Source organism: Apis cerana, linkage group LG16, assembly GCF_029169275.1.
Source record: "Apis cerana isolate GH-2021 linkage group LG16, AcerK_1.0, whole genome shotgun sequence".
NCBI classification, from domain to species: domain Eukaryota; kingdom Metazoa; phylum Arthropoda; class Insecta; order Hymenoptera; family Apidae; genus Apis; species Apis cerana.
In genome coordinates this window covers 6925718-6938469 of record NC_083867.1, presented here as the reverse complement: position 1 = coordinate 6938469, position 12752 = coordinate 6925718, and the positions used below count along the sequence as shown (strand labels likewise).

The 12752-nt window shown below is 30.1% G+C and overlaps 1 protein-coding gene across 26 annotated transcripts in view; it reads left to right on the top strand.

Annotated features, from left to right (window-relative positions):
- The window catches only part of LOC107999744 (nuclear receptor coactivator 3), a 93876-nt gene that overhangs the window by 59711 nt on the left and 21413 nt on the right, over positions 1-12752 (top strand). For 24 of the 26 annotated variants that reach the window (XM_062086498.1, XM_062086496.1, XM_062086512.1 and 21 more), the window contains one exon: positions 1079-1217. In XM_062086498.1, the coding sequence (XP_061942482.1) occupies positions 1079-1217 (139 nt within the window). Of the gene's footprint in view, positions 1-1078; positions 1218-11207; positions 12044-12752 lie in introns of those variants that run through there. The other 2 variants (XM_062086504.1, XM_062086503.1) reach the window with 2 other exon arrangements.

The window sequence follows — 12752 nt, the reverse complement described above, 5'->3', positions numbered from 1 at the left end:
TGATTTTTTTTTCTTCTTTCGATCGTTGAAAATAAAAATTGTTCGCTTTTCATATTAATATTTTATTCGAATCGAGAAAGAATTTTTTTACGAATTTTACCGTAATCTTTGTAATATTTTTTTTTTTTTTAAAGATAAAATAGATAGCGCAAAATAGACGGAGTAGTAATCGAAGTAATACGACAAATAGAGCAGGCTTAATCGGAAGAATAAATCACCATTGGAATGACAATATCCACTTGTGGGAAATGGCAATTAAGCGCACAGGAAGTCTCCCGTGTAGAACATAGCAATCAATGCTAGAGGCAATTTATCTGAATATTAAAATATAAAACTTAAATTCCGGTTATTCCAATATTTTGTATCGTTTAGAATCAAACGATTAATTTCGTATTCGTATTTTTCTTTTTCTTTTTTCCCGTTATCCATCTATGAATGTATTAAGAATAGTTAATTAAATATATATATTTCTTCGCTAGGAAGATAGAAAGTGATTCTGTAAAAATCTATTATGGTGTTCAACACCGTGAAGAATTTTAGACTTCCCGTAAAATTTTGAAAACGGGTCAAAAAGTTACGTCGTACCGTTCAATTATGAAAAAAGTAGCGATTGCGATATTAAATATTTCGAAAAAATATTTTTTCCTTTTTTCTTCTTTCCTTTCTTCTCTTTCTCGTTTTATCGTTAGAACTTTGATTATTCTCCAGTGAAAATAAAATAAAACAAATTTTTATTACTTTAATATTTATATATTCGTTTATTACGAATGCGATCTCTATTCCTTTTAAATAAAAAAATATCTACGAATATCTCTCGTGCTTGAAAAACGTGCAAGATATCACTGTCTATCTTCGTTAATCAATATTAATCGTTATTCAACCGATTTCGTTTCATCGATTAATTAAACGGATTTTCGATTTCGAACGTCGAATAATGGTTGGATGCGTTCGATTAAATCAAAGGGTGAAAAAAAGAGAAGGAAAATTGGAATTTCGAGGAAGAAAGTTACATAGATAAGAATAAGGAATAAGAAGGATCGAACGATCGAATGATCCGTTTCATTTTGATTGTTTACAGTAACAAGTGCCTTAACGAAAAAAGACGACGGAACCAGGAGAACCTGTTTATCGATGAGCTTGCCGAGCTGATTTCCGCCACGGACATGAGCTCTGGCAAGACTGACAAATGCCAGATCCTTCAGAGAACCGTCGACCAGGTAAGAAGACAGATCTCTCTCTACCGTTTCTGCCTTTCAAATGGTTGATCGATAAACTCAACGACGCGAGTCCTTCGAGATCCGATCGAACAACGTGTCATTTTTTTACGACACCTACCGTACGTAATCCAGCCTTTCCTTCGCTTTTTCTTCGAGAAAGAAAATTGCCCAATCCCTTTTCCATTATATTTTACAACGATATAACGTGTTTAGAAATATTTCTATCCTTTCCCCGTTTAACACTTTATCTCCTTTTATTCGTTCAACACTTAATATAAAACGTAATTCGTTCCTTTTTTTTTTTTTTTAATCCTTCTACGTTTATTATTATCGTCAAATAAAAACGAAAAACGCGCAAAGAGAGAAAAAAGAAAATAGATTAAATAAATAAATCTTGATTTGAAAATAACCTTCCTACAATTTTTCCAGACACAACACATTAACACCCAATGGTTTAACAAGCAAAATGTTACCACAACATTTGTTACATCACCGAGGATAATGTTGCAATTTGTTCCTTCCCGATCCTACCAACCTACAACGAAATCTGAAAGAAACGGAAGCGAATCATTGTTAAATCAACGAAAGAGGGTAGCGTCAAATAACGGAAAATAGCGTCGAGAATAGCGGAGAGTAGTTAATTATGCGCGTTATGAAAAAATAACAATAACAATAATAATAACGCAGCTATTTCTTCGTTTTTTAACGAAACAATTTTATTTTCAATTTTTAATTTCTAATAATCGTCATAATTCGATCAATTCTCGGATAATAATAATACGATTTATTTTTGTACCGTGGAAAAAAGGAGAAAGAAAAGAAAGGAAGGCGCACGAAGTGCGGTTTTTTTTTATCCTTTTTTATCCTTACAATAATGCGAGAAAACGAAGCGGAACACAGTTCCCTCGTTGTGTCGCAAGCGTTCGTTCGATTTGATGTAAATTACACGTCTGAATGTGGCAAATTCGAAAGAACGCGAGAACATTTCGTTTCTTCTTCATTCTCTATAGAAAATTTTCTTCGTAATCGGTCTCGTCGTTTTTCTTCCTTTATCCTCTCGTCAATCTCGTTGATTTTCCGGGGGGAGAGAGAGGAAGAGAGAGAGAGAGAGAGAGAGAACGAAGAAAAAAAAAGAAAAAAGTTTTCGCTGAAAAATCGGTGAGAATAATTTCACGATGAAATTGAAATTATCGTGCTACGTATTGCCAGAGTCTAGCTTCTCTCTCCGCGTTATTCTTGAACCAGTCGATCGATAAGGTATTTACTCGCGTATCATTTAAGTGAAATAAAAATTTCAACGCATGCGTCGAATTTTACATTGATTTCTTGCCTGTCTACCGTGGATAATCCTGCTTTCCTTTCGTTCAACCTCGTTTTTCATCCATTCAATTGTTCTTTTCATCGTTTCATCGAATTTCCTCTCGTTTCGCGATTATTTCTTTCGTTTCGAAGAAATTTCGAACAATCGAGAGCGTATTCCCCTCCTTTTTCCATTCCCTTTTTTTTTCGTTTCAAAAGTTAATCGAGTGATTTTTCAACGTCCACGAAAAAATATATATATATATATAAAACGAAGCGATTTCGGATCGAGGGATTTGACCATTGTGGGATCGATTCTAAGTGGATCGATCTAAAATGTAGCGCGATATCTACGAGATTAAATAAAATAATCAGTTTTCCGTTCTCTATATTTCACGCGACACACCATTTTATCGCGATAAGTCTGTTTTATCAAAACAGAACTTTGTACTACATTTTTGGATCCGTTTTCGATCCCCCTCCCTTTCCCCTTCCCCCGTACGAATACAATATCGACCACTACGATATTTATCTTTACATCACGATCTTATTCGATTAATAATATTCGAAACAACCGAGATTCAACGTCGTCTTCATCGATTATTACACGACTAATTTTTGACTAGTTGTATACACGAATATACGATCGATCGTCCAGATCGAGCCAGAAATGTTAACGCGTCGTGACTGTATGCGTCTAATACAAAGAACAAAGCAAATTCTGTCGGATTTGTATCGCGCTCCATCTCTCCTTTCTCCAATAAATCCTATCTCTTAACCATTTTTTCCCAAACTTTGTACCGTTGCGATATAATACAATTTCCTCTTAAACTTGTTCGACCACGTTCGAGATCGCGATCGCGTCGAGATTAAGATTAAAGAGAATTTTAATCCCAGCTATCGATCGTATGTAACATAATTTATTTCAACGATGAATTCGAACGCGTTACGTAACGATTTAATAGCCGAGAAGGAGATCGGATTCGCGTAATTGTAATTGAATTTGTGTAGATTGATACAATATTACGAGAGTTAATAAGTATCCTTTGAAAGATTAATACGAAGGTATCGCCTCGGACCGTGAACCCAACGTTAAATTTTATTTTTTGCAATTAATCATCATATACGTATATTATTTCGTACGACAAATCGTATCAAATTTGGAATAAATTTCACGGTGTTGATATATAACGATTAAGAGAAATTTCAGCATTGAAAGCATTTTCTTGAAACGATCTTGAAACGGAGTACGTGAACGAGAAAGAAGAATTACGAATTAATTGGTTAATTATATTAGTTTAATCTTTCAAATTGTATACTTCTATTGTTCGTTTTGGAATGTAACGAGAAGAAACAAAAGATATATATATACATATATATATATAGTATATGCAATGGTATATTTAGAATCAGCGGTGATCGTAATCTTGGCTCAAAGATGATGTAACATCGAAGAGAAAGACGCACGTTTTTATCGAAATAATTATTAAGCGAATGACCAATTCGATCGTATGATATTTTACGCTTAAAAGAATTAGAGAGAATCGAATTTTGTATAATTTATTTATACTTTGACGATATAATTGCCTAATACTTTTAAAAAATAAACAAAAATTTCGAATCCTCGCAATTTCGCAAAATGCATTGAATAACTATTTTTCTGAAGGGAAAGGAGATTATAAAATTCGAAAATTTTTTACGTGATATTCGCCGCGCAATGTTTCGGTCGCAAGCTTTCACCCGACTCTCGCGCTAAAATAAAATCTGCAATTTCGAACGGCGTAGAGAAAGGCGAGAGTTTGCTCTTAGTTCGCTCGATTAAAAACAATAAAAGCTGGAGAAGCATCGAGATGACGCGACGTTTCTTCGTTTCTTAAGAGCGGAGTGACTACATTTACGAAAATAAACGGCGTCGTAAATCGCGCGAGAACTCTCGATTCTATTATTCGAAACGGAGCAACGCGGTTTCTTCCTTCTCGTCTTTTCGATCGATCGATTTAAAAAAAAAAAAAAATCGCTTTGCCATGCGTGTCGCGATCCCCCGACTTTTCAAAGATGGATCGATATCTCTTGTCCAACGATAAATCGAGAATAGACGAAAATAATTGAGGGGAAATGGCGTTAACTTTTCTTTTTTTCTTCTTCTTCTTCTCTCTTTTATCGTATATTTTTCTTTTTCAAATTTTATTCGATTTCTTTCAGATTACGAAACACATCCTTTCCTTTTTCGCTCAATACGAGAGAAATGTTAAGTTATCCGATAAATTTTTTTATCCGCGATTCTTTCGTGCTAGAAGAATATTTATATTCTTCGTATAAAAAAATTTTTACTTGATAAAAAACACAAAGCTTACAGCGTTCCTTGTCGAAACGAATAATCTCTTAAATGGAATTCTTTCTTATTTCTTTTTTTTTCTCTCTCTCCTCTTTCATCGATCAGATACAGTACTCGGGTGATTTTTTTCTTACGTGATATCCAATATAAATCTATCCCAAGAGAAATTAAAAAAAAAATATTGAAGTTCGGAATTCGAAAAGAATTTGAAAGAAAATTGACGGAGATTTTATGGATATTTTAAAGCCACTTGCTGCTCTCTTTCAAGTGGGTTCTTTACTCGTTTAAAACGTTGGCAAAAAACCATACTCCGACCGTGCTATTTCGTTAACTGTCGGTAAAAACAATCCTGTTAACTATAAACTTATTATAGTCTCGTTTCGTTTCTATATCTTCCATTCGGCACAGCATCGGTAGATTAATAACCATCATTTCGTTTCATTTTCGCGTGTTGTGCGATTAACACGTTGATTCATCGTATCGGTGGTTTCGCTTTTATAAAACCTACGAATTTCTATGCATCGAATCGTTTCGTTAACTATCTTCTCCGTTTCGAAAACTGGTTTCAAAAGATTTACTTGTAGCGAATCGATAAGAACGCGGCAAGATACGCGCGCATCCGTTCACGCGTTTCCACGATTTTTCCTAGACACCGTGACGAGATATTATTGAAAATGCTCGATGTCGCTGCCCCGCATCCGAAACGATTTCTTTCTCGCGTAATTCGCCATGCGTGACTGTAAATTTCTTCGAAAAATGAATAATGGCTCGAAACAAAGAGATAAATCTCTTCTTTTCTTCGGTTGGTCTAGATCCGATGAAACAAATCAACGGAATTAAAGAATAAATTTTTCGTTTCGAATACGTTGAAAGAAGGAGAAAGAGAAAGAAAGGAAGGAAAAAAAAGAGGAAGAAAAAGACAGAAATGAAACAAAAAAAAAAGGGTGGGAAAAGAACGACGGAACAAAGCGAACTCTCCTTCGAAGAAATTTAAATGTACTATTCTTTTTTCGCTCTCTCGCGAAATTTATTTCTGGAAAGAACGAAATATATCGATAAAGTAAGTTTCGTCCGGTTGAGAATATGTCTCATCGTTCGAAAAGAGACCGTTCTTCCCCGCTTAATAACATTTTACTCGCGCCGGCTTAACGAACCATTTCTCTCCGAAATCGCGTGGATCGATTCCTCTTCACTTCTCGACAATGGAGCACCGATATATAACGTACACCGGATATAGAAAATGGAGCTACCATCCAATGCACTTTCGTCATTCTCGCGTCACGTGTGATGTTATATGGATTCCCAAAAGGGATTGTAATTAAATGTAACCACAGTCATTTGTCTTTGACATAAGACTCGTGTAATTAATTATTTCTTCTGCACATATATTTTTATCTCATATAAAATATACAAAGAGAATCAGCTAATTTCATTATTTCGAAAATCTCGTTTATTTTTGATAGTGTTAAAAAATGTTTCAAATAGAAGTTGAACTGTTTCGAGAAAGGGACATTCTGATGTTATTAATTTTTTCGTAAGTGGTAGCGTAAACAACTTATAAGAATCGACGTTGTTTTTTTTCAAATGGAATCATATATTTCTTAATGCAACAGATGTGATTCGATAATTTCTGTAAAAAAGTATTAAACTATTAAATCATTAGTTTAAAAGATATTTGATTAAATTTAATTATTTTCTAAACTATAAATTTTTTGTTATATATATAATTTAGTACTTTTTTTTATAGAGAATACCAATCTGCATCTATTGATGCAATAAAAATTATATAATTCTATTTAAAAAAACAACTTTGATCTTCATAACTTCTCTACACATCCATTTATGAAAAAACTAATATCAGAATGTGTCTCTTTCGAAACTATTCGACTTTTATCTGAAGTATTTTTTAATATTGTAGAAAATTAATGAAATATTAAAGATGATAGAATTAGGTGGGTCATCCCATTCCTCGATCCTTTAGAATTAAACTGTTAAAAATGATTAATTCCTGAAAATATGGCTGTTTTGAAAGGTAAGTATGAAAGGTAAGTATATTAAATTCCAGAAAAATTATATATCGCATCTTCTAGAATTGTGTACCCAGATAAAAAAATCGAAAAATTGGCAAAAATTTCTGCCTTAGAATTCCAGGAAAAACTAATGCCATCTCCTGTTAAATTATATTATCTTAATACAAAGTCGATAAATTTAGTTAAAAATTTTCGTAGCACGAAAATTGAATTTTGTATTAGGAGAACATAAGTTGATGGGAGTTCGAGAAATTTTTCTAGAAATTTTTTATAAATTCTTAGAAATGACAAATTCCTAGAATTCCTAGAAATTTCTAGAATTTTCGAAATTTTTGATTGATCTAAATTTTTGGATTTTATAATTTTGTATTGGGAGAACATAAGTTGATAGGAGGTCGCTCGAGAAATTTTTCCAAAAATTTTATCAGTTATTAAAAATGACGTTAAATTCTTAGAATTTCCGAAATTCTTGAAAATAATATCAAATTCTTAGAATTTCTAAAATTTTTGAAAGTAATATCGAATTTTTAGAATTATGGATTGCACGAATGAAATTTTTCTTTATTTTTTTTTTTTTGAATTTGATATATTTATCTTATACTTATCTTTTTATAATATAAATATAATAATATAATATAATAAGCTGTCATATTTCAAGGATTTTTTTTTTAAACATTTTACTGAATTCTAGAAAATTAATGAATATACTTACCTTCTTTACTTATCTTATACTTATCTTTTTAAGTTAAGTTAAACTTGATAAGTTAACTTAACTTTTAGAAACTCTTATTATCATTTTTAAATATTTTTTTTTAATTCTAAAGGATTGAGGAATATATTTATCTATAATTATTCATTATTACTAATTTACACATATATACATTATTTATTATTATTATTTTATACATATATTTACTTTTTACTTAATAATTTATTATATTTCTAAGAATGTAATTTTTTATATTAAATTCAGTAATTTATATATTTAATATTTGTTTTTTTTTTTACTTTCTTATATACTTATTTAATATATTTTTAGAAACTAAATATTTTTTGATCAATATATGTATAAAATATATATAAAACGTGTAAAAATAAAAAATATGTGATATATAAGAATATAAAAATATATATCAATATAAGTAATATATGCGTTGCATAAATATATATATATATATATACACATATACACACACACTAAATATAAAGAATTTTTCAAAAAAATTTTAAGATTTTTTTTTATTGATTTTAGATTTTTATTGATTTATTTATTATGCCAACAGCCTTTACAACAAATGATAAACCTATAAATATTTAAATGTTTAAATTAAATATAATTCAAATGTTAAAATCAAATAAGAGAAAAATAATTTTTTATCGATTTCTTTAATATTTATAAATAAATGAATTTAAGATTTATAATTACCTTAGACATAACTTTAAAATTCGCTCAATAATTTTCTCAATTTTTATTTATATTTTGTTTATAATTTCCATCTTCTTATATTAGTTTTTAATATATAATCTTCCAGCATGAATCATGATTTATAATAATAAATAATAAATTCTATAAAAATACACATAATTTACTTGAAATCATAAAAACTAACTTAATTATATGTTTTTACATAACCTAATCAAATAAATAATACCTTGTTTATATTGGGACATTTATTTACATATGACATGTATTTCTGAAATATATTTATTTTTTCAAGAATATTTTATGTTTATTCATATTTTTTCATCATATTTAAATAATTTTTAAATTATAATTAATTTTAAATATACCTTTTATTTTCAAATTTTTAACGAGATACATTTCATCCGTAAAGAATTGAAAATTATTCTAGTATCAACGCCATCTCGCGTTTGGATTCTGGAAGCTTCGACCTGTTAGTAGGAATATAGAATATGCAAGGAGGTATTCGTGACGTCATAGATAGAAAAGAAGACTAATATTGTGCGAGAAAGATAGAAAAAACGTGCCACTAACTTTGGTTATGCGCTACCTAATACCCTCCACCATTTTGAAAAACGTAACATTGAAAATTAATTAATTACTAGTTTTCTATTAAAAATCTACTTGCACTTTTAAGCTCGCATCTCGAAGCCGGAATTACGAAAAAGTTTCTCATATCAAATTTAATGCGAAATTCTTTTAGATTAATTATTTATTAATTAACACAGAGAACAGAGAACGTTTCACTCACAAATCTTCGATTTCTAATCCAATTTAAATAGTAATATTATAAATAAAAATTATATGTGAAAAAGAAAGGAAGAAATAATATTTCTAATTCATATTTCGAAATAAGTAAATTGATTATTTATTTCCATTGCTGATATTTATTATTCTATTACAGTTTAGAAATTTACATTTGAAATACTTCGTACGATAATTGTTAATTAACGTAAAAAGAATTTCATGTTGAAAATATATATGAATATAAAAAGCAAATAACGTTTCGAATGGATATATTAATATTTAGAAATAAATACAATACAATATTAATGAGAAATTAATGAAAAAAATATTGCGTATTAATAGCATCAATACGATGTGACGCATTAATTATTAATTTCTCATAACTATGAGATTTATTTCTAATTATGAATGTATGTATTCGAAACGTTATTCCCTTCTCTGTTTTCATATATAATTTTTATTCACAATTTTATTGTTGTTTAAACAAATAAATTAATAATTTATAACTCGATTAGAGAGTGGGAGATTTGCGGCTGAGACATTTTCTATGATAATCGTTAATAAATAATTAATCGAAAAGAATTTCACGTTAAAATTAATACGAGAAATTTATCCGTATTTCCAGCTTCAAGATGCGAAATTAAAAGTGCATAAATTTTTAATAGAAAACTGATAATTAATGAATTTTCAATGTTGCGCTTTCGAAATGATGGGGACTATTAAGTGACGTACACCATATTGGCGCATTTTTTTTCTATCCTTCTCATATAATATTACTCTCCTTTTTTATCTATGACGTCACGAATACCTCCTTGCATATTCTATATTCCTACTAACAAGTCGAAGCTTTCAGGATCCAAACGCGAGATGGCGTTGAAACTGGAATAATTTTCAATCCTTGTTTAATTTATGAGTGAAATATACTTTATTAAAAATTTGAAGATCAAAGAAAGGCATGTTTGAAATTAATTATAATTTAAAAATTATTTAAATGTGTTGAAAAAATATAAATAGAAATAATAAAGAAAAAATATTTATAAAGAAAAAATAAATATATTTTAGAAATACATGCCATATATGTAAGTAAATGTTTCAATATAAACGAGGTACTATTTATTTGGTTAGGTTATGTAATATAGAAATATACAATTAAATTAGTTTTTATGTTTTTAAGTAAATTATATATATTTTTACAGGTTTATTTATTTATTATTAAAAAAATTATGCTTTATACTGCAAGATTTTGTATGTGTATGTATATATGTAGATATGTCAAAAACTAATATAATGACATAAAAATTATAAATAAAAATTGAGAAAGTTGATGAGTCCTGTTTTTATTGTGAATTTTAAAGGTATGCATAAATAATAATTTTAATTTTTAATTTTATTTATTTGCAATTACGAAAAATAATCTAAAGAATTATTTGTTTTTATCTCTGATATTTATATATTATATATTATATATTGGTATAATATGGCATAATGGATAGAACCAAGTGATGAGAACATCACATTTTGTTCGCATCTTTTATAAATTTAACATATAATAAAATAACAATAAAATAAATAAAATTATATATATTATAAATAAAAATATAATATGTTTTATAACATATATATATATGTAGAATTATAATATAATATATAGAAAAAAAATTTATGCATAAAATATATACACATTTTCATATGATATATAAAAAATCAAATTTATATATAAAATATATCTAAATATTTCAAAATATAAAAAAACAATTACAAGAATATTTTTTTTTTTATTTATTCTATTGCAATTTGTTGATTGAAGTATCGTACTAAACATCGGAACATGAGGATGAAAGGGATAACTGAGAACAGTAGTCTTGTAAAGTTGATCTTGTAAACTAATCGTCAAACCATACGAAATGACGTTTCTTCGCTTTCTTTACTACTTGACTAGACAAACTTTATTTAATCAGAATTTATCATGAAATGAATAAATTTTCTGGGATTTTTAGTTACACGTTGGCAACCATTATGATATTCTTAATCGATATTCGCGTTCCAGTCTCTGTGTGTTTCCAGGTCGCGGTTACGCGGTAATGCTTTACTTTCCTCGATGTTGGTAGCATCGTTTGTTTCGGAAGCAAGACGTGCATTCGTTTCGTTCAATAACACGCTGCTCGTTTCTAGGCTTCATTAGTAGCTTGAAATAGATTCGTATTGCTGAATTTAACTTTCAATCGATTCCTTTGTATGAGACTAAAGTGTATAAAGATTATTCGTATTTTTATTATTGTCTGTCATTACTTTTAGAATAAACACGTTAGAATAGCCATATAATATATACATTGAAATACGTTAAATGTGTTGCCACGTGAAGAAAAGTGAAAACATTGTGAATTAACTGTGTTATATTATGACAAAAGGATCGTAAAAATAATTGGATGTATATCGAATTTACTGAAAATACACAAAATGAGAATTGAAATTTAATTGCAAGCAGCGTATCTATCTACTTGTATAACTATAGAAAGAGAAGGAGGACGGACATGGAAGGGGTTCGAACTTCCCGTCTATTCTTCAGCATGTTAGTTCTGCGGTTCACGAACGAGCACATGTCGATTGTTCGCACCAGGATCGCAATATTTCGCTCTTTCGCTTTCTTCTCGTACGAGATATATCATTGTAGCGTTTTAGAAAGCAAATTCACTACCCTCGGTGAGGATAAATCCTTTTTTCGTAACATACTTGGCGTATTATCCTCGCAAATGAATTATTCCATAGATTGACAAAGAATCGTTAAAAAAGTATTTCTTGAAAGTTTGTCACGTGACCTTGAATGACGTCACAGAGGCCAATAGGAAACCTTCCAAACGGCGTTATAACCCGAACTACCGGAGCAAGAGTTCGTGTGACGTCATCTGCGCAGTCGAGCCATGCGCATCCGTCTGTGTCCAACGACGTGACCGAGGTAGAATCAATTGTAGATTTGTAATAAAAGTCTTTCTCCCTTCGATCCTTCCATCATTAAGTTGAAGGTGATTTTTCATCTTAGCATTGAAAGTTTCATTTGAGATTCATTAATGTGGTTATTATGGTTATTGGTACAAGTTCTTATTTGCGTGATTTCTTAATTTTTGTGCTACATCTGTATTGTTCAACTATTTTCTACTTTGGTCTATGATGATATCCTTGATTAGAGAGGAATATCTATATGATAGTTCTGAAAGCGACCGAGAAAGAATTTATCGCCTGCGACGTGTGATGGAACGGGAGAAATATATACGTTCTAAAGCAAAGGCTAGCGGCAACGTCGCAAACCGTTTGTCGGACTCAGCCGCCGAGTCACCGACTTTTCGAGGCCACGGGACGTTGTGTGCTCGTGTGTTTAAATTCATTTCGATTACGAGCGCGATCTATCGGTGCTGAAAAATATGAGCTCAAGGACGAGCTTTTCCCGCACGCTTGTGCCCGAATCTCGGCCGGTAACGCAGAGATTTACTTTCCCCTCTTCGTTCGTGTTCCACTTATGGCTAACCTTGCGACTCTGAATGGCAGCGTTGCGGAGTTCACGCTTTTTCTTTTTTAACCGTTAACTGTTTTTGCACACCGTTGTAAGATTTATTATCGAACGATTCTTTTTAAAAATTCTGTGTATATTTTCTATTTTTAGATTAACA